Raw genomic sequence first — 23,267 nt, forward strand, 5'->3', positions numbered from 1 at the left:
TTCGAAGATTCTGCTCTCTTAGATTAAGAACCTCCATCGCTACCAGCCGCACAGCTTGTTAATTTTATTGAAACACAAGATACTTTGAGGTAGAATCCTACTCTCTTGCAACTTTTTTTTTGAAAAGACACTGCCACCTTAGAATTATCCAGTGATCCTTTCTGGCACCACCTTGCTAAATCAGATGTGGTCTCAAAGCATTGAACCAACGACAGAAAGACTTCCTCCTGGTACTTTTCCCCCTTGTTATAAGAGTTATGTTCCATTCACCTTCTTAATTAAGCACTTGAACTGCATGTCAACATCCTCTGTTTCCTTGACACTTGAAGCACTCATCGTCTCAAATGGAGAAGGAGTCAGGATTGTGAAATGGTTGCAGGGCAGGAAATCAGTTTTTAATGTTGTGATGTCAGAACTAGATCCAGGAGAATCTCTGAAACAGCTCACGGTACTTGGTACACTCCAGAAGATCTCCTTTGCATGACAGTACAGTTGGCTTCATTTATTGTGGCATTCTAGTGCAACATAAGTGGCCCACACCATCAATGTGCTATTTATGTACCAACTCATATTATGGAAGTGGGGAGATATTGTTGAATGCCACTGCAATGAGCTCCTTCTTAGCATAGCAGATGTGCACAAGGATTAAGAGGGAAATATCAGTGAGTACACAATTTTCCTTTGTGACTATTTTTAAATTAAAAGTTTATTGCATAAAAATAATGTGCTGCTGAATACAATTTCTGAATTATTACCTCTATTTCTTCAATGTTGAATCGGATTGTGTTCTAGAAAATCAGGGCTGCAATTTACCAAAGGAGGGCAACGTATATTTCACTTGTACTGACATCTGAAATGTAAGACTAACTATAGTTTATTAAATATCAGCCAAGGCCCACTTGAATAGTTGCAAAAATATCTCTTCAAATATATTACTTGATGTATTTTTTCTCTAATTTAAGAATTTACAAAAATAAATGAGGTACCTGGGAGAAATAGTTCTAGGATTGCTGGCTTTGAATGGCGGTCACATGTTACCATCCCACTGTGCACCTTCGCAATAGGTTTCAGGGAGTATTATGTGATGCATACATCTGCTTCTGCGTGGTGTCCATTAAAAAACAATTTCTACTCTTAATATTTTAATACATTATTCTATTAGTAGAGAGGAGAGTGAATGAAACATATCAATACAAAAGGTCAGATTTACCCGAATAATTGGTTCCTTTTGTAATGAACCCAGAGGACCCCAAAACCCAGCAGCAACAGATATTCACCAAGACCAATGGATACTTAAAGAAAAGTTGTTTTTAATTATCTTTAAACATGAAAACAAAATTACATTTTAACTTATCACTATTGACTTAACTAACCTAACTTAACCCCCTTCTAATTCTAAGCGCATGTGTATGTGTGTGTAAGTTCAGAAAAGTTCTTTGGGTTCACAGTCCAATCTCACTTCTCATTCCTTCAAATTCACTGGTGGCAGACAATTCTTATAGTGTGTACAGAATTTAACATTTATACAGTTCATTAGGCTTTGGTGCTTGAAAGATAAATGGTTACCGCTGATTAAATGGTTACCGCTGATAAATGGTTGCAGCTCAGGAATCTTGTCAATTTTCAGAGGGAGATTTGTTGTACGCTGGACATCCACAATTGATTCCTTTTTAATCAGCTACTTCAGTGTCTTGCTGACAAAACTTGCCCCCTCAGGGTTCTCCAGATGATAACCTCTTTCTTTCAGGTCACCATAGAGTGCCTTTTTGTTTCTCTTATTCCAAGTGAAACATTAGACAGCCAGTCTCTCCTCTTGCATGAACCACAAGGGCTTTGACCAGGCTGAATTAAGCACTCACAACCCGTCTTCCAATTGGGGGTTTCCACAAGCTTTCTAGCTTGCCCTGTTCCTCTCTGTCTGTCTCTCTCTCTCTCTCTCTGTCTCTGTCTCTCTCTCTCTCTCTGTCTGTCTCTCTCTCTCTGTCTCTCTCTCTCTGTCTGTCTCTCTCTCTCTCTCTCTCTCTCTCTCTCTCAGAAAAAAGCCTGTTTTTCTCTCTCTGCTTGCCAAAACCACATGACCCTCTTAGAACAGCACCCTTCCAGACAGAAGGCGGCTCTGACAAGTTCTTTCATCTGTTCCCTTTTTGTAAACAACAATCCATTAGTGAAGTCTCTTGGCATTCTCCAAAGCTCTTGCAAAGATTTTGGGACCAGTATGTCTCGCATTAGCAGAGCTCCAGTATTTTAAATAAGATCTGTTTTAAAGTGTTTGTATGTGACCTACACTAACAAACCTTTCCCCAATTTATCTCCAAAAAGCATATCAATATACTCTGTCACACTTTGAAATGAATTATTTTTCTTCAGCATATTCATTAGATTGAGAACTTTTGGTTTTGTGGGTCTGAAAGTTGCTGTGATTACAACAGACTCTTCCACAGATGGGATAGGAAAGAGGAGACTGGGCAAGTGGGTGGATAGTTGGTTGGGTGCTGTGCCTTCCAGCATCAATATCATCTCAAATGCTCCTTCTCTACTCCCTGAAGAATTGGGCAACATTTCCAGGAGATGATGCTCTTCTTCCTGGAAGCATTGAGCACACTCTTGAATCTTTTCCTCCATCACCCGGTAATCTCCTCACAGGACAGGATGCTTTTGGAGATTGGTGTTGAGTGTGTAGGGTCATAGCCAGCTGAAAGTAACTAGAGACATGCTGGAATATGGAACAACAAATATTCTGCTGGAAGTACTGAGTGGTCAAGCAGGATCGATGGGAGAGAAAGAATGGCCAACATTTTGGGCTGGAGCGTTTCTTTATGAGTGCATGGGGGAGATGGCCAGTATCATGTGGACAAATTGATAGGTGCCAGACAAAGATGGAGAGTAACTCGATCCCCGATACAGTGGTTATTAGTTAGGGAGAGGATGCTGATGTTGGCTTGCTTATTCTTTTGTGATTTTGAAAGAGTTTGTGGAAATAGCTTCGGTAGCAATTTTCCAATGAATTGGAAAGCCAGTTGAATGTAACCCAAGTTTTATAGCCAATTGGAGGGAAAGAATCACTGTTGCACAGACTATATTTTCATGCCAGGTCTGCAGTTTGATCTTCAAATACCCAATCCAGTGAATTTCAATGTTAATTATATCTTGCTGTCTGAGCAAAACACAAACCATTTAGGCTGTCATTAGAATTAATAATTGTAACATGCATAGAGCTTCTGTTTTTCAGGAGTAAGGGTTAACTGTCATCATTTCACTATTTAACAGTGGATGAAGACATTGGGATTCTTGAAATTCCTTTGCTAAGAAAAATGGGGACATATGGATTTGTCACAGTAGACTTTGTTTCTCATCCCATCACGGCGTCGCCCAATGGATCCGACTACATTCTTCCAAATGGGATCATTGTGTTCCACCATGGGCAAAATCAGAGCTTTATAAATGTGACCATTATTGATGACACAGAAAGGTAAGGAAAAACATGCACTCCAGTATCAAACTGTCAGTTTTAAAAATCTTAACAACTCTAGAATTCAACTCTTAGATTCCTAAATTAAGTTCAGCTTTGGTAGAGTATTGAGACAAATATTCTGAACACAAAAATATGAATAAAACACTATAATGTGTGAGGAAAGCTTATGAAAAAAGGCTGAATTCTATTTAATCAGTATTCACTAGCTCACATGATGCTTACTTCCTATGTTTTTTTCCCCTAAAGTATGTCATGTAATTGAGCTGTTTTTAAAACAAAGCTCAGGATTATATACAGAACTGTGCAGAGATCCTTGTCTGCAAAATACTCCCCAAATGGAAAATTACCACAACTAATTCTAGTCCAAATGTAACCTCTAAGTTTGCTTTCTATGTTGTTTAATAAACTCTAGCAAACTGCAGTTTTCACCTGACTGTCAAAACAATTCACAGCTTATCAATTTCTGAATTTAAGTCACGGGTTGCAGTCAAACTGTCAACAGCATAAACTCATTGGTCATACTGGAGCAAACAGTGAGACACTGGGATCACTCAATGGGTCAGATGACATGTATATCAGTCAGTGATCAAGACTAAAGCCGGAAGGAGTGAGATCAACAGTATGAAGGAGGGGAGGAAAAGGCTGGAGAGGGGCTATGAAGTGATAGGGTGTTGGATAGAAGGGAGGAAAGGTGGAGAGATTGGTAGAAGGAGAGAGCATTGGAGGGGAATGTAGGGGGACTTGGGGTAAGTCAGAAAGAAAAGAACAGCAATATATAAATTGTAGATTATTAACATATAGCAGCAAAAAATTGAGGAGGTGTGGCGCTCTGTGCAGCTGAAGAAAGCACAGCCACCACGTTGAGGATTGTTAACGACTGTTTATTTGAATTTAGAATGTTCCCCTTTAAGGGCAGCATTGGCTCAGTCACCACTTGCGTAGTGATGTCATAATCGCTGCTCGAGGCTCGCGCTGAGAGGGAGGTTTGAGTCAGGAAGAACCCCTGATGGCGCCATCTTCTCATGGCTGCCCCACCACATGGCTTTACAGGCAGGGCCAGTTCGCCATGAGAGAGTGCTCTGCCACACAACCCCACCCCCCCTAGAACCGGGTCCGTGTCCCGCCGCTTGGGCAGGTGGCTATCTGTACCAGTTGCGACAAGTCCAAATGGGCTGCCTTCAAGTGGTTCACTGTAAAAAGCTCCTCTCCCACATCCAGAGTGAAAGTTCTGCCGAATCACCGAGGACTTTATACGGACCTTTGTACTGGCACTATAATGGTGCCCTCTGTGGACCTCTCCAGATGAACACAAACTATGCCAAGTCCAGTTCCTTGGGGTGGTGGGATGGCCGGGTGACGTGATGGGGGTGGAGGGGCCAGGGAGGCCAGTTTCCTGCGGAGATCCACCAGCAGGTTCGTGTCCTCGGGTGCTGTGTCGGCTTCTGAGCTGAAGAACCCGTTGGGCAGGGAAAGTGGCGCGCCGTATACCTGTTCCGCCTATGAGGTTTGCAGGTCCTCCTTGGGTGCCATCCTCATCCCAAGGAGGACCCAAGGGAGTTCGTCCGCCCAGTCTGGGCTGGTGAGTTGGGCCAAGAGGCAGGACTTTAGGAGCCGGTGATTGTGGGTGGTAGGCCATGGTGTGGTGGAGTTTAACCCCCAAGAGCCTCGCCAGCTGGTCCCATAGCTCAGAGGTAAACTTGGCGCCCCTGTTACTAGTGATGTGCGCCGGCATGCCGAAATGGGCGATCCACTGACTGACCAGGATCCTAGCTTCTCTGATCGGGATGTCCTCGGGCCATCTCGTGGCTCAGTCCTCTACCGTAAAGAGATGGCGCGCCTCCCTGGACACCAGCAAGGGGCTAACGACATCAACGTGGATGTACTGGAACATCCGTGCAAAAGGGTTGGATTGAGGCCAGCATGTGTCTGTGGATTTTGGAGGCCTGGCACCTGGTGCCGTTCCTAGCTAACTCTGCCACCTCCTTGAGCCTGTGCCACACGAATCGCTCCGCAACCATCCACACAATCGTCTTCACTGAGGGATGAGCGAGGTCGTGGATTAGGCTAAAGACTCTCGCCCTCCACTGCAGCGGTACTACCAGGCGTGGTAGACCTGTGGAGACATCGCAGATCAGCGCGTCTGGAATGATGGGCAACTGGATGTCTTTGAGGTAAAGGCCTGAGATGGAAATCCGGAGGGCTTGTGTCTCTGCGTTGTGCTGTTGGGCCTGGGCTAGCTGTGTATAGTCAAGGCCGGGGGTTAGCGTGTTGATGGATGGGCGCAAAAGTGAGTCCGCTACCACGTTGTCCTTACCTGCCCTGTGCCGGATGTCGGTAGTGAATTCTGACACGTAAGAGAGGTGGCGCTGTTGTCTGGGTGACCATGGGTCCTTAGCCATGGCGACTGCCTGGGTGAGGGACTTGTGGTATGTGAAGAACATGAAGGATCTGCCCTCCAGGAAACAGCAGAAATGGTGGATGGCCAAGTACAGCGCCAGGAGCTCCTGATTGAACGCGCTGTACTTGAGCTCCGGCAGGCACAGTTGTTTACTGAAAAATGCCAGCGGGTGCCATTGTCCATCAAGCCATTGCTCCAGAACTCCCCCAACCGCCGTAGCTGAGGGGTCCACCAAGAGCGCCGTGTGTACCTCCAGGCTTGGGTGCACCAGCAACGTCGCACTGGCGAGAGCTTCTTTTGTTGCCGTAAAAGCCTTGTGTGCCTCTTCTGACCAAGATAAGGTCTTTTCCTTCGCGGCGATAAGTGTGAACAATGGGTGCATGGTACGGGCAGCACTGGGGATGAACCGATGGTAAAAATTCACCATCCCCACAAACTCTTGCAGGCCTTTGAGGGTGGAAGGTCTGGGGAAATGTTGGATGGCTGCCACCTTCTCTGGTGCTGGAGCGGCCCCAGCCACCGAGATGTTGTGCCCAGGAACTGCAGCGTCTGCTTGCCGAACTGGCATGTGGCTGCGTTGACCATGAGGCCGAACTCCACCAGCCGGGCATCAGGGTGCACTGGGATCTGGTGATATCCCTGCACTAGGTCGACCTTGCAAAAGAGCTGTGCGCCATGGAGGTTGGCCGAAAAATCTTGTATGTGGGGCACTGGGTACCTGTCGGGGGTTGTGGCATCATTCAGCCGTCGGTAGTCTCCAACCCCCCAGACAACTTTGGAACCGTGTAGAGCAGTGATGCCCAGGCATTATCTGAATGCCGGACAATCCTCAACTTTTGGAGCCTTGAAAATTCCTCCTTCACCTGCTGCAGCTTTTCGGGCAGCAGCCGTCTGGTCTTAGCGTGCAACGGGGAGCCTTGCGTGGCCATATGGTGGAAAACTCTGTGTTGGGGGAAAGAGGCATTGAAGCATGGCTCCAAGATGGCGGGGAATTTGTGGAGTATATCAGCGTACTCACTCCTGGCAGCAGCCACAGTGGCGATCTTGGGTCTGACGGAGTCTGTGGTGTCCAAAAGCACGGAGTGGAAAGTGTGAGCTTTGACCAGCCTCAAGTAGACTAGCAAGGTGTGAGCCCTCAGGAAGTCAGCCCCCAACAGCGCGGTGCCCACTGAGGCCAACACAAACCTCCAGTGGAATTTTTATTTGCTGATTTGGATCTGCGCCCTGCAGGTGTCGTAGGTCTTGATGGTAGAACCATTGGCTGCCCGCAGGGTTGGACCAGGAGACCGGTTGCTGGTCTCCAGCGCAGGGGTAGGATGCTCAGTTCGGCCCGTGTCCACCTGGAAATGTCGGCTGGTGGATTTATCAGTGACATAAAGGAGGCTGTTCACGTGGCCATCCATTGCAGCCATCAATGGCGTCTGGCCTGGTCGTTTCGGTGGAAGCTGCAGGATTGGCAGGACATACAGGCTTGCGCTCCCCCGCACAGGTGATAAAAGCACTAGGTTTAATGACTGTTTTCTGGCTTGTGCTTGGGGGCAGTTTGCGGTCAGTTGGCTCCTGGTTGTACCACCTGGTTGAGGGCTGCCTCGTTCTCCCTCTTCGTGCACCAGAGGGCATCCGCACGGGCTGTGACCTTACGTGGGTCCGTGAAATCCTTGTCTGCTAGGAGCAGCTGGATATCCTCTGGCATTTGTTCGAGGAAAATCTGGCGGAAGAGGAAATAAGGCTTATGATCCTCTGCCAGGGCCAGCATTTCATCCATTAACGCTGATGTGTTGCGGTCCCCAAGCCTGTCCAGGTGCAAGAGCCTGGAAGCCCGTTGCTGGGGGGTGAGGCCAAAAGTCGCCAGGAGCAAGTTCTTGAGGGCGGTATATTTACCTTCAGCAGGAGGATGATGGATGAGGTCAACCAGCCTGGCTGCTGTGTCTTGATCCAGCACGCTCACGACGTGGTAGAACATTGTGGTGTCTGCTGAGATGTTTCTAAGGTGGAATTGCCCTTTTGCCTGCCCAAACCACGTCCGTGGGCGAAGGGTCCAGAAGAGGGGGAGCTTGATTGCCACACCATGAGCATCAGCCAAATCCATGTCTTTGAGTCCAGAAAGGCGTCTGGGCTCATTGGGGTCACCACTGTAGCACTCTGCGCAGCTGAAGAAAGCACAGCCATCGCGTTGAGGGTCATTAACGACTGTTTATTTGAATTTAGTGCGCGCCCCTTTCAGTGCATAGGTGGCTCAGTCACCACATGTGCAGTGACATCATAATTGCTGCCCAAGATGCACGCTGAGAGGGAGGTTTATGTCTGGAAGAACCCCTAACGGCGCCATCTTCCCATGGCTGCCCCATCACGTGATGTTACACGCGGGGCCGGTTCACCATGAGAGAGTGCGCCGCCACACAGGAATATTTCTGAACACTTAATACAACGGTGGTAGGGTGGAATAATAAGGAATTCTTCATGGAAAGATAAATTCTCTGTGCTATTCATTCTTGTTCCTTCACTTTGTAAATCAACTTGTAAATCAATTTGAAGTAAAGACCACAGTTTTTGTCTATGCTGGTAATCCATGCACTATTGTACATTTCAAACAAAGTTAAATTTACTGAAACTTACAGTGGATGTAGGCTGACATTTCTGGTTTGTTTCTCTGCAGTGAATCTGATGAGCAGTTTGAAATACAATTGATAGCAGCAAAAAGAGGGGCAGTGCTTGGAGCCCATCTCACCACCAGAGTAACCATCCGCAAAAGTGACTCCATCAGCGGACTCATTCGTTTCCGAAATGTGACCCAACTGAACATCGCTAATCCCAGTACACCCCTGACAGTCACACTGATGCTGGAAAGGATTGGAGGACATGCAGGAGATGTACAAGTAGGCTCAGTGGGTTTTTGTATAAATGTATATTCATCATAAATTGCAAGTAATTTTGTTTGGTTCCAGGTGAATACTGGCCAGCACACTGGGAAAAGATTCCTTTTTGATTTGGAAAAATTCTTATAGTTGTACAACACTGACAGTCAAATTCCAATATCTCCCAATTCTGTTTAATAGCATTTGGTCCGTACTCTTTGTCTTGGTGATGCAAATGCTCATCTAGATATTTTTTAAACGTAGCAGGAGTACCTGTTTCCACTACTCGCATGGGTAGTGGAGCCCAGCTTCTCACCAAATGTGCTGAAAAGCTCATGGATCCCCTCTAAATATCCTTGGCGACAAGGTTAGCATAGCAGTTAGAACAGCTTTGTTACAGTGCCGGCCAACTGGGAATGGGGTTCGAATCCCACGCAGTCTGTAAAGATTTTAGATGTTCTTCCTGTGACTTCCCCAGGACCTCCCGTTTCCTCCCACCCTTTCTGGAAAAAAAAACGTACTGGGGTTGTAGGTCAATCGGGTGTAATTGGGAGGCATGGGTTTGTGGTCTGAAAGGGCTGTATGTCAAGATATAAAAGAATTAAATTTAAATATCCTATCATTAAACATAAACCTCTGCCTTCTAGTTTTTGAGTCCTCTCTTTTATTCCCCTCATAATTCATAATTCCCTCACTGCTCTCCTTTATCTTCCACACCAAGGAAAAAAAAACTAGTTTATAATTGGAATGCTGAAACTCGATTGTTAGGAGAAACTGGATAGCATCCTGGTGAATCTCCTTCACACAATCTCCAGTGCAGATTGTTCGACTCACAGTCAGAGATTTGATTTAAAGTGAGCAAACTCAAAGTTACTAAACAGCTGCAGAAAACTTTTTTAAAAATTGGATTCAAACATGTTTGTGCAATTAGATTGTATGCTCCACCTTAAATGGTTTCCATGAGACTCCAGGCTATCTTTTTGAATTGAATGCGCTTGAGACATCAAAGGATGGCTATTAAATAAAATATTATTGCTGTTAGCCACATCTCAAGAAAAAAAATAATTCACACCCAGAGCAATTAAACGTGAACCTCAAAATTGTTTTTAATTTGTAGAAAGTGTTGATTCAGCAAATAACACAAATGCAACCTGAATTTCTGATCACATTTCGTGTGCTGTAATCTGAGATAAAGACATCCCCTTCTGGGCATGCCAATAGGTGAAAACATGACCCCTGCATTTACCCTCCATATCATGAGTTTGAGTAACATCCTGCCACAAGTGAATACAAACCACGTTGATTGAGCTTCATCTCTACTATCGCAAAACAATCTGCTGATTCTTTTTTTTTTGCACTCCTTCAATGACAAGTATATCTTTACTTGAGGAAAGAGCCTCAAATGACACACATTGCACTCAAGATTGGTTTCACTAAGGGTGTCTCAAAATCTTGCTCCTGTACTCACATTTTATGGGTCAACATACCATTTATCTTTATAACTGCTAGCTTTTATAACGTATTCGACTCACTCAGTTCTCAAGCTTTGTAATTGTAAAATGGCTGCTTTATACTGTTACGAGGCCAGAGGACCCCAAAATCCAGCAGCAATGGATATTCACCAAGACAAATGGTTACTTAAACAAAAGTTGCTTTTAATTATCTTTAAACATGAAAACGGAATCACACTTTAACTTATTACTATTGACTTAACTCGCCTAACTTCACCCCCTTCTGATTCCAAGTGCATGTGTATGTAATATGTGCATGCAAGTTCAGAAAGGTTCTTTGGTTCACAGCCCAAACTCACTTCTCATTCCTCCAAATTCACTGGTTGCAGGCAGTTCTTATAGTGTGCACAGAATTTAACATTTATAAAGTTCACCAGGGTTTGGTGCTTGAAAGATGACTGGTTACTGCTGAGGAAGGTACTCGTCAGTTTTCAGAGAGAGATTTGTTGTTCTAGGACGTCCACCACTGACATACTTCCAACAGCCACTTCAGTGTCTTGACAACGAAACTTGCCCCTTCAGGGTTCTCCAGGTGATAATCTCTTTTTTTCGGGTCACCACAGAGTTCCTTTCTGTTTACTTATTCGAAGTGAAACATTAGACAGCCAGTCCTGTCCTCTTGCATAAACCACAAGGGTTTTGACCAGGCTATCTTACAAATGGGTTTCCACAAGCTTGCCAGCTTGTCCTGTTCCAGTCCCAGCTACCTCTGCTGGCTGTAACACTGTAGAATGATCTGTCTGTGTGTGTGTGTGTGTGTGTGTGTGTGTGTGTGGTGTGTGTGTGTGTGTGCGCGCGCGCATCTCTCTCTCTTAGAGAGAAAACCCATTTGACTCTCTCTGCTTGCAAAACCACATTACCCTCTTAGAACAGCAAGCTCTACTCCAGATAGAAGGTGGCTCTGACAAGATCTTTCATCTGTTGCCTTTTGTAAACCACAATCCATTAGTGAAGTCTCTCGAGCATTCTCCAAAGCTCTTGCAAAAGCTGTGAGGCCCTGATATGTCTAACATAAGCAGAGCTCCAGTATTTCAAATAAGATCTGTTTTAAAGTGTTTGTATGTGACCCACTCTAACAAACCTTTCCCAGTTTATCTCCCAAAGACATATCCAAATACTCTGTCACAATACAGAAGTTCTGTCTGGCAAACCGTTCTGTGGCATTGCCGATGAGAAGTGGACTCGCAACTTTTGCAGGTTTTCCTTTGGTAAAAGAGGTTACAACTTCAAACGTGCAAATACATATTCTGAAGCTGCAGGATCCTGAGAATGATGCCTTTGATCTTGAGCTTCCTGATTCATTTGGCTGTCAGCAGCAGCACTGATATTAGCATTAAAAGCTCACTGCTTGCATAACAAAAGAAATGGAAGCAAGAGAAAGCAAAATGGTTCTTTGAGCCTCTTCCAACATTCATCAACGTCATGTCAGATCTTCTGCCTCATCATCCTATTCCAGCATCATCCCCATGTCCCTTTACTTCCCCCTTAATGCCCAGAAACGTACAGATCTCAGTTCGGAATAAATGTAATGCGCGAATTTCCCCGGCCCTCCGTGGTTGAGAATTTCAAAATTTACCATACACTGAATGAAGAAACTTCTCTTCTTAATACTAAAAGGCCACCCCTCTTGTTCTTGGACTGTGCCCAAGGATCTAGATGACCCATTCCAGTAGGGAATGAGTTCAAAATCAACGTCTTTAACATTTTAGTGCAGTGCCCAGCACCAGTCTGCTGCTCTCCCTGTGTATGAATCCCCTCTGGGCCACTGCCACAACACAAGCGCAGCTATCTTAGGCTCAAACCATACGGCACTGGTTTTTAAATAAAACACCGTCGGCTCCTTTCACGGGCCATTTAAAGCCCGTGCAGAATCATCAGTCATCAGGCTGGGCACTAGGACACTGCGGCACAGCACTGTGTCTCTGCTCCCTGTGCTCCCTGGGTCCACACCAGTGGCAATATTGGCAGTGCCACCATTTTTTTCATGTTGAAAAAAACTCATAGAAATAGTCAGGTTTTCTCTCGAGAAGAGCTCAACTGGGAGAATGGTTCCTGCCGTTTGAGAAATCAGTTTCCATTTTCAATGGAAGTACATTTAGAACTGGAATATCACTATGGGCTTGAAGGAAAGGGGGTCAGACTCCAAAATCTCCACGCCTGTCATTTATTTTCACATCTGTACACCACGCTTAAAAAAAAGTATCCATGCTGGATTTTTTTTTCTCCCTTGAAAGAAAGGACACTGAAGTGTCAAGTAAAAAATATAGGGGTGATAGGAAAGAAGCAAAAGAAAACAAGATCTGGGAAACAAAGATCGAGACATTTCTGGAAAAAATATTCTTAAAGGCATTCAAAGATTTAAGTAACTTAATCACTGGATCCTCTTGCTATATTATTGGACTTTGAATAGTTATTATTTTTATTTGGAATTTTTTATGCTTATTTCAGAATGAATCCTAATTAAGAAAATCCTAATTCACAAAGAACATAGATGTACAGTCTTTTTTACCTGTTCATGGTTGTGGGTGCATTTTGAAAGGTGGCCAGGACAGGACTCTAACAATGCTTCAACTTTCTTGCTTTGTTTCCTGCTTCGCATTATGTGTGGATCATCTATTTGAACCAGACTCTTGCAACAAAAACACAGAATAGTAAAGTATAAAATATAACAGTAGAATATAATTTTTAAAAATAATTATTATTTTGAAAAATTAGGTTTAGTTCTGCTCAGAATATTTCATTAAAAACAAAATGATGAGCATTATTATTGTTAATACAAAGGTTGAGTATTGTCCTGTGTATATAAAATGCCAGTCAAGCCTGTAAATGCAAACTGTATTCTCAGCTCACAGAAGTATGCAACAAACAAAATATTGTTTGTTACAAGCCCAGAGGACCCCAAAACCCAGCAGCAATAGATATTCACCAAGACAAATGGTTACTGAAACAAAAGTTGCTTTTAATTATCTTTACACATGAACATAGAATCACACTTCAACTTAACTAACCTAACTTAACCCCCTTCTAATTCTAAGCGCACGTGTGTGTACAGTCCAATCTCACTGCTCACTCCTCCAAGTTGACTGGTTGCAGGCAATTCTTATACTGTGCACAGAATTTAACATTTATAAAGTTCACCAGGCTTTGGTGCTTGAAAGATAAATGGTTACCACTCAGGTGTCATGGGTAAACTTGTACCTCTCACTTTGTTCATTTTAGATTGGTCACACTGTTTGAGCTCGGGAAAGAAAACAGAGACACACGCTGAGAGCACTTCAGTTTATATAAATCTTTATTACTAAATCTAAAGCTGATTTCAAACTACAATATGCAAGCCCTTCCCAATTATACTTATCAACACTGGGACTGGTCCCAACTGCTGAAGCGAGGCAACGACTGCACACTTGTAGTAGGTCGTCAGGGCGCCAGTAGCAGCTTCTCCACCTCCCCTGACCGGGACGTTGGTTGGACTCTAGAAGTTCTTCTTCTTTCTGAGAGACGTATCTGCCCCTCAGAGAGTCTGAAACTTCAGCAGTGGGACTACGGCTTATATTACCCATTCTAGCTTATCACTTTGAATACAGCGACCAATAATCCCATCAATCTCAAACACCAACCGGCTAACAAGCAGGAAGATTAAACGTTCTTGTTACCAGATGTCTTTTTGTCAGATAACTGCATCTCTGGGCCCCATGGTGGAATTTAGCTTATGTCTGTTGATTCTTACATTATTCTCAAAGTACATTACTGATGCTCAGCCTTGCATAAGCAACTGTGCACAGAATTTAACATTTATCAAGTTCACCAGGCTTTGGTGCTTGAAAGGTAAATGGTTACCATTCAGGAAGGTTCTTGTCAGTTTTCAGAGGGAGATTTGTTGTACGTTGGACACCCACAACTGATTCCTTTTTTAATCACCCACTTCAGTGTCTTGCCGAAGAAACTTGCCCCCCTCAGGGTTTTCCAGATGATAACTTCTTTCTTTCAGGTCACCACAGGGTTCCTTCTTGTTTCTCTTATTTCAAGTGAAACATTAGACAGCCAGTCCTCTCCTCTTGTGTGAACTGCAAGGGCTTTGACCAGGCTGAACTAAACACTCACAACCTGTCTTCCAAATGAGGTTTTCCATAAGTTTTCCAGCTTGTCCTGTTCCAGTTCCAGTTGCTGCTGCTGACTGTAAAACTGCAGAATTGATGTCTCTGTGTGTGTCTCTCTCTCTCAGAGCAAAAACCTGTTTGACTCTCTCTCCTTGCAAAACCACATGACCCTCTTAAAACAACAAGTTCCACTCCAGACAATCTGCGGCTCCGACAAGTTCTTACATCTATTGCCTTTTTGTAAACATCAATCCATCTGGGCACACTCCAAAGCTCTTGCAAAGACTCTGAGGCCCCGGCATTTCTAGCACGAGCAGAGCTCCAGTATTTCAAATAAGATTTGTTTTAAAGTGCTTGTATGTGACCTAAAACCCCTGCCTCAATTTATCTCCCAAAAACATATCTTTATCCGTGTTAAAGCTCTTGCACCTTAATGCTAATAAAATTATTTTCCAATAGTCATTTAAAAGGAAAATAGCTAGCTGTTACATTATGGTCATGGTGTAAATATGAACAAAGTACTTTGAAAGCTAAAGTCACTGTTGTATTTGTCACGAAGGTCATTCTCTTCAACTCTATTAGTACCCTACTTAGTATTAGCTGTTGTGTTCAAAGTGAGGAGGGTAGATCATAAGATACTTTTCCCTGTAACAGTGATAGGTAAGACCAGAAGGCATTGGTGTGAGATGAACAGTAAGAGTTTAAAAAGGAATCTGAAGAAATCAAGGTTGCAATCTGGAATGCATTGCCGAAGAAAGTGGTGGAGCCAGGTTTTTTTGAGATGCTTAAAAAGCATCTAGATGAGCACTTGAATCATGAGGACATAGGAGGCGATGGACCAATGGGGTTCGTAAATTAGGCAGTCGATGGTTGGCATGAGAATGATGGACCAACGGGTGTATTTTTTTTACTTGGTACCTGTTGCCCAGAAAGTGTTGATTTGGCACTTTGGTTTTGGAGTCCTAACCTGCCTGAGTACATTATCGCTACACTTTGTGAAAGACCTGTTCAGGCTGCATGTCACTCTTGCACGATGCTTCTCAAACATTTTCTTTCCACTCATATACCACCTTGAGTATTCCCTATGTCATAGGTGCTCTATGATTAGTAAGGGATTGCTGAAGGTGGAATGTGAGTGGGAAGGGAAGATTGAGAACCGCTGCTCTAGGCCCAATTATTACTAAAATATTTTCCTTGAGAAAAATTGTCATTGGCCCATTTCCTTTGGAGTTACGAAACAGTGCTCATAATGAGTCAATTAGCTATGATTAAAACAGTGGTTTTCAAACTTTTTCTTTCCACCCACACACCATCTTAAGCAATCCCTTACTAATCATGGAGCATAGGGACTACTTAAGATGGTATGTGAGTGGGAAGGGAAGGTCTTGCACACTCTCTTGCAGGCTGCTGGCAGTCCCTTGGCAGTGAAACAGTGAACCCTTCACCACAGAGTGTACTCCAGCTGCTCAATATCAGCCTGCACAGGCATCCTCTGCTCATTATCTCAGTAGTTCACGCCACAGAAAGGCATGTGATCATGTCATCACTTCAGCAATTGCATTGCTGTGGGAACAGCAGTAGAGAGCTGACTCCTCAACTAGGTTCTTGACACACCAGCACTAGGGAAAGCAGAGACTCGCAGCAATGCTATTAGTAGTGGATTTCTCTATCATTATAAGTTAGACTAAACCTGATTAGCACTGATTTCACTGCCATGCATATTCCTGATAAAGCATCTGTTAAACAAGGACCCAGTGTACAGGTATATTTCAAATGGTATTATCATTGAGCCAATTCAGAGATCCTATGGGATATTATTTTCACTCTTACTGTATAGTCTTAATAACCCAATCGAAACATTGCAACATTTCTTTTGCTGGTTTTATTTGTGTGTTGCAAAAAAAGATCCGCAAAACAAAAAGAAAAATTCAAATAATTTCAAATCCTGAGTCTCCAGGAAACAAAAAAAGGCAGCTTGCATCTTTTAAGTCTGATAATGAAAGCGTATAAGAGCAGTGTGCAAAGGGAGATGAATCCATTAGTGCAGATTCAGATCGAGAGAAACAATTGTCTGAGGAATACTATATAAATCTATTCTGAAAGTTGTGGATGAGGATGGTAGGAAGAGTTCCTTTGATTAAAGGACACACTTGTCATCAATAAATTTCCCACACTAATGATGCCATTTGTTTAACCGTTTGTGGGGAACAGACTTTCCCCAGATTTAAACAAAATGTTAATGTTGCAATAGGTTGTGTGTGGACTGTGCAAAATAAATGATTGTGGTAATTAAGGGTAGGACGTGAAAGAATACCAGAAAGTCAGAAAATTTTCTGTGGAGAACAGCAGTTTGGACAAATTAGGTTAGCTGCTTACACAAAAGAGCAGACTGTGAATATCCATAGATGAGTTGCAGTGACCACAATCAATGTGAGAGTTGCAGTTTACTGAATAGCCCTGGATTCTTTCAAGCAGTAATCTCCTGGGGAATTGAGTGACATTGTGGAAGAAAGAATTGTCTTCAAGGAGGGTTCCAGCCCAGAACATTAACCATTGTTTTTTTTTTCTCTTCCACTAATGCTTTAACCTGCTCTTCTTGTGGGTGGTCTGCTTGATTTCAACACCTACAGTCTTCTGTCTGTCCCCAGATTCTTCTCATTGCAAAGATTGTGGTTTCACTAGTTATGCCCTCTTTTTTTAAAAAAAAGAGCTCTTTTTGACCCCAACTCTTTTTTCAAAAGTAACCACTAACAACACTGACAGAAAGCATCTCAAGCATCGTTGGGGGCTGGTCCCCAGTGTCTGCCAGAGGAGGGACTGCAAGCCACTCACATCAAGTTGCACCAATGTGGCTGGCACTGTGTCCTCGTGACTGAATGTGAGATAGTGATACTGGGTGGCTGTGGTGCACTGAGGTAGCAGCAAGCAAGCACAAAACTCGAAAGACTGTAAACAGGCTTCATTCCAGCAAAAGTCTGAACACCAGTTAATGCCTTAGTGGTGATGGTGACTAACATCAATCACACAAGACAGAGTGCAGGTTAAACGCTAGTTTTAATAGACTAATATAGACAGCTAGGTCTTGCCTCTGTGCAAGCCTAGGTCAGAATGGAGGAACATGAGCTCCGATCAGCTTATATATACAAGGTCATCAGATGGTGGCCCCTGGTGACCTAGTGGTGTAATAGCATATCACCACATTCACCACCCTCAAAGGATTTTGGACCCCTGCCCCCCCCCCCCCATATATCCAGTATCTGACGGGCTTTCCTTTTTCTCCTGGAATTTTGGGGTACTGGGGCAAGGGGAACGGAGAGTATTGAGGGCAAAGGGTCCTGACATTGGTTGGGAGTATGCTGAGGGGGTGTAGGGCTTCTCATCGGTTGCAGGGTGGGAGTATGCTGAGGGGGTGTAGGGCTTTCTGTATGAGTACTGATTGTTGGGAGTGTATTGTTTGGCGGGGCCCTTTGGGGTGATGTGATGGTCGGCTGTCCTCGTGTCTGACGTCCTTTGTGCTGATCCGTGGGTGTCTGCGACTCTCCTGTGTCGGCCACAATTCTGGCCGGTGCGAGGTCCCTGGTGGCCACTGAGTCTTCCCGTCCACCCCTGAATGCGATGAATGCATAGTGGGGGGTTCACGTGCCTCAATTCCACTGGCTCCACCAGTGGGTTTGTTTTGTGGGGCCTGCAGTGCTTCCAGAGGAGCACCGGTTCAGGTGTCATCAACCATCTAGGCAGCACCGTGCCCGTCGTGGCTTTCCTCGAGAAAGTAAACATACAGTCATGTTAACACAAGAGAGCAGACTGTGAATATCCATAGATGACTTGTAGTGACCACAATCAATGTGAGAGTTGCAGTTTACTGAATAGCCCTGGATTATTTCAAGCAGTAATCTACTGGGGAACTCAATGAATTGAGTGACATTGTGGAAGAAAGAATTGTCTTCACAGAGGGTTAGAGGCGGAACACAACAGCAAGTGTATAGAATATAAAGCCTCCGGTAACACATCTTGCCACAGGTAGGTCTTTTGCCTTTAAGGTCAACAGGACGGCTGCCAATACGTTGGGGCATGGGATTGCAAAAGGGAAGCATGAGTTTTCATTTATGGCATTAAGGAAATAGATGTTCCTGTTATAGGAAGGGAGTGGGCCTTTAAAGTCGAGGCTGAAGTGCCCGAAAGGTCTAGTAGCTTTTATCATTGTGGCTTTACCCGGCTAGTAAAACTGCGGTTTGCATTCCCCACAGATGGGGCAGCCCTTGTTTACTGTCCTTACTTCCTCTACCGAGAATGGGAGATTTTGGGTCCTTATGAAGTGGAACAGTCTCGTGACTCCTGGGTGGCCCAGCTCATTGTGCTATCTCTGCAGTTGGGACATGTAGTTGAGGGCCGCACAGGTGCCCCTGGACAGCGCATCTGGGGGCTCATTGAGCCTCCTGGGACGGTATAGAATGTCGTAATTATATGTAGACAATTCTATCCTCCAGCACAAGATTTTATTGTTTTTTTTAATCTTCCCCCTCTTCTGGTTGTCGAACATAAAAACCACGGATCGTTGGTCCGTGGCGAAGGTGAAGTGTTTACATGCCAGATAATGTCTCCAGTGCCTTACCACTTCCACAATGGCTTGAGCTTCCTTCTCCACTGCTCAGTATCTTACCTCGGACCCCCGTAAGGTCCGCGAGAGAAAGGCTAGCGGTCGCCCCTCCTGGTTCAGTGTGGCAGATAGCGCTACATCTGGGGCATTGGTCTTCACTTGGAATGGGATCGTCTCATCCATGGACTGCAGGGTTGCTTTTGCAATCATGTCCCTAATATCTGCGAAGGCTTTGATAGCTGCTGGCCAGAGAGGGAATGCTGAGACTTTTATGAGTGGGTGAGCCCTGTCGGCATAGTTGGGGACCCATTGTGCATAATATGCAAAAAGTCCCAAATATCTCTTCAAAGTTTTCTGTGTGTGTGGGACTGGGAGGTCTAGAAGCGGGTGCATGCGGACAGGGTCTGGACTGATTTCCCAGTTCTGTGCTACATATCCCAGGATGGCCAGTTACCTAGTGCTAAAGTCACATTTATCCCTATTATACGTTAGATTGCGGTCCTCTGCTGCCTGAACAAAACGTTTAAGGTTAGTGTCATGGTCAGCTTGCGAGTGGCCGCAAATCGTAACATTGTCAAGGTATGGGAACACAGCCTGGAGTTGGTACTCATCTACTATGCAGTCCATTTCCTGCTGGAACAGGGACACCCCGTTGGTGATGCCGAAGGGGAGACGGAGAAACTGATACAGCCTGCCATCTGCCTCGAACGCTGTGTATATGCGGTCGCTCTCTCTAATGGGCAACTGATGATACGGTGCCTTGAGGTCTATAGTGGAGAACACTTTATACTGATCAATGCTGTTTACCATGTCCGCAATACATGGTAGTGGGTAGGCATCCAGCTGCGTAAACTTGTTGATCATATGACTGTAATCCACCACCATGCGCTGCTTCTCCCCTGACTTCACTACAACAACTTGTGCTCTCCTGGGGCTCGAGCTCTTCTCTTTCATGCCCTCCTGCAGGAGTCTGCGGACTTCTGCTCTAATGAAATCTCTGTCCCTCGGGCTGTACCTCCTGCTCTACTGGGGTGCAGTTGGGATTGAGGTGCGTGAATAGTTGGGGGGGGGTGTTCTATGTTCAAGGCCGTTAGGCTACAGTGTCGTCTATTCTTAAGAAGCAGTGGGGGAAGTGGCCCATGTACTGTCATGATGCTTTGAAGTCCAGCCCCAGTAGGACGGGAGCACAGAGGCGTGGGAGAACTAGCAACTTAAACTCTTCATACTCCGTGCCCTGTCTTTCCAGTGTGACCCTGCAGAAATGTTTTACTTAAGCTATGTGTCTGCTGGACGCTAACAAAATCTAGTGGTCACTCGGGTACATGTTTAGAGCAAGGCGTTCTGCCATCCCCTGGTCTATGAAACTTTCAGTACTCCCACTATCCATTAAGCAATTTACTTTCAACCCGTTAATTTTAATGCTAACAGTAGCATCTGATAAATTATGTGGACTTGCCTGATTCAAACGCAGAGAGGCCAGCATGGCATGTCCTCCGTTCTAGTAGTATTCGGCATCCTGGTTGTAGTAGTACTCTGTATCATATTCATCTCCCGATGGTGGTGTCCTCTGTCCGGCATCCTTTGTCCAAAATGGCCAACTGCACATGGCACTCTGTTTCTGTCTACCTGAGGAGGAAGAAGAAGAGCTTTCCCACCTCTCATTTGCATGAGAAAGTGCTTTGGCGGGAGCCTTGGGGCTCCTGCAGACTTTTGCATAATGTCCTCTTTCCACATTTTGAACAGCCCTTTTCTCTTGCTGGACAGTGAGCTCTGGAGTGCTTGCACTGCCCGCAAAAAAGGCATTTGGAGCGCTCCAGTGTTGCTGCTGCTGCTATGTGGTGCCCTTGATCACTCGTATTCCTCTCCTTGTGAAGGGTTAACGAGTCCAGCAGTGTATACTCTTCCAGTTCTCTCCTAGAGTCCTTCGGAGCCTTCGCAATAGTCTCTGCCTCTTCCAGCCTGACTATCCTTTTTTTCCAGCAGCCTTTGTCTGATTTCTTTAAATCTGACATCTGGTACGATCCTGTCCCTTACGAGGTCATCTGCATACTCTTGGGCTGATAATGCTTTAAAAGTACACGCCCTTGCTAGATCTTTCAGGGAGAGGATGAAATCTCTCACAGACTCTCCTCCTTGCTGTGACCTGGTCATGAACCTGTATCTGGAGTGGAGCTTGCTGTGCCCTTCATTATAATGTCTCTGTAAGGTACTCATAGCCTCTTGATGGGACTTAGCATCCTGTATAAGGGAGTACGAGCTGAGCTAGTAGCAGCATTAATATCTCTTCCTCTGATGTCCCATCAACTCTCACGCAATTTAAAAAACACCTCTGCCACCGGCCTGAGTGCGTGCTTGCTCTGGGAGTTCTGGGGTCCAGTTCCAGCCTGTCTGGCCTCAGCCCTTGGCTGAACCTTGGCCTCTGATTCAGTGGCTGGGGGGGCACATACTGAGCCTGATCCCTTTTCCGTTCAGTCACTCGGTCCTGGGGAAGTGTATGCCCCTTCTGGGGAATCTGGGTTAGCTGGGGATGTCTCAGGGGTAGCAACCCGTCCACGCAGTCCTGGCGGTAGATCGTGATCGGGAGGGTGACTTGCCATACACCTTCTGCCCGCACTTGTTGAGATCCTTGATTATAAATCAGGAACCCAGTGGGGGGTTGCATGGCCAGTCCCAGTTCCAATGAATTAACTAACAGGCGGGGCTCTTGGCGCTCTTTACCTGCTCCGGGGATACTTCTGTCCCTCTCATAGTCCACAGTCGCTGGATGAGTCCCTCTCTCCCCCGCGATTTCGGTCCTGCAGCTGTCTGTCTGGTCCGTACTCGGTTGCACGTGCGTGGGAGCCATCTCCGTTTCAAGTTCCTTAAATCGGGTTTCGGTGGAGTCGGGAGTGTCGGCAAGGGCAGAAGTAGCTTCCATCCTGGTTATATATTAGTCTATTAAATTGATGGTGACTAACATCAATCACACGAGACAGAGTGCAAGTTAAATGCTAGTTTTAATAGACTAATATATACAGTTAGGTCTTGCCTCTGTGCAAGCCTAGGTCAGAATGGAGGAGCATGTGCTCTGATCGGCTTATGTATACAAGGTTGTCAGGTGGTGGCCTCTGGTGACCTAGTGGTGTAATAACATATCACCACAGGTGGCTCCCCATGTGACTGGCTTAGGAGGGGCTGGCTCAGGTCTATATTCAGGTCGGCTGATTGACAGCCTGCCAGGTGGAGTCAGCTCCTCAGGTGGTCTTCCTCCAGGTACAGAGATCGCCCCCTGCAGTAGGCAGGTGGTTGTATCACTACAGCAAAGCACCCTCCTCTCTGGTTGCAAGGATTGGCAGAATTGCATCTCTTCCATCTGCCTGGAAGGACCTGTCCTCTTCACTGCCCTCTGTCTATTATTGCAGTACAACTGCTGCCAGCTGATCCTATTCCAGTGACTAAAACTGAACCAGAACAGGTGGGAGACACAAAGCTACTACCATTGATGCCAATGCAGCTTGCACATCAATGCATACATTGCACTGAAAACTGGACATTTGGATGCTGAATTACCAACTGGACAGAACAAAGGATTGTTCAAACCAAAACTAGGCAAGTGATAAGATGCTTTTGCATTAGTTTTGGAGATGCATGGGTAAGACAGACGTGGAAAACATTGGTACAGGATCTAGGAATTGCCTCTTTTCTGAGTGGTTGACCTGATGTATTGGATAAATTTTGTGAATTTACAACCTAAAGATCCTGAATATCACTAAAGGAACAACATTGTATGTAAACTAAGGGGCTATTGCCTGGGGAAAGAAGAAAAAAAAAATTGAGGCAGAAGCTTTTCAAAGTGAGTGCAATTGTGAGAGTGGGAGATGATGGTATCAGATGATGATATTGGTAAGAGGTGTACAGAAATGCTAAAAATAGGTTTCTGACAGATTGAGATCTTGCATCGAGGGAGATGAGATATGGGAGCACAGGCCAGGCTTGCATTCCTTTTGAGAATTAAAGATTAAGCTGCAATCTCATTGATGTGTCAAAGGCAATTAAAATATTTGATAAGATAAATAGAGAATAGCAGTTTTCTCTGGGCAAGTTCAGGGCAAGTTCAGGGCAAGTGTAGCATTAAAGATGAGCCATTTGGGAAATGTTTCTCAGCAAAAATCTGGAAATCCCTTCCCCAAATATGAGTGAGCCTCTGTAAAATAAAAAATTCAGAATGAAGGAAAGTTAAGGTTCTGACGGATTGAGAGGCAAAACACCTTTGCAGGTAAATTATCTTTTATTCCTGTTTTTTCATGTGGCTGACTCTACCAAAGTTGTGCACTTATAGGGAACAGTTCAGTCAGTGT

At 45.0% G+C, this 23,267-nt stretch overlaps 1 protein-coding gene across 1 annotated transcript in view; it reads left to right on the forward strand.

The window, feature by feature from the left end:
- adgrv1 (adhesion G protein-coupled receptor V1) overlaps positions 1–23,267 on the forward strand; it is a 537,083-nt gene that overhangs the window by 249,268 nt on the left and 264,548 nt on the right. The window contains exons 67-68 of the mRNA XM_069918000.1: positions 3,268–3,469; positions 8,527–8,746. Coding sequence (XP_069774101.1) covers positions 3,268–3,469; positions 8,527–8,746 — 422 coding nt within the window. The remainder of the gene's footprint in view (positions 1–3,267; positions 3,470–8,526; positions 8,747–23,267) is intronic.

Source organism: Narcine bancroftii, chromosome 1, assembly GCF_036971445.1.
Source record: "Narcine bancroftii isolate sNarBan1 chromosome 1, sNarBan1.hap1, whole genome shotgun sequence".
Lineage (NCBI taxonomy): Eukaryota > Metazoa > Chordata > Chondrichthyes > Torpediniformes > Narcinidae > Narcine > Narcine bancroftii.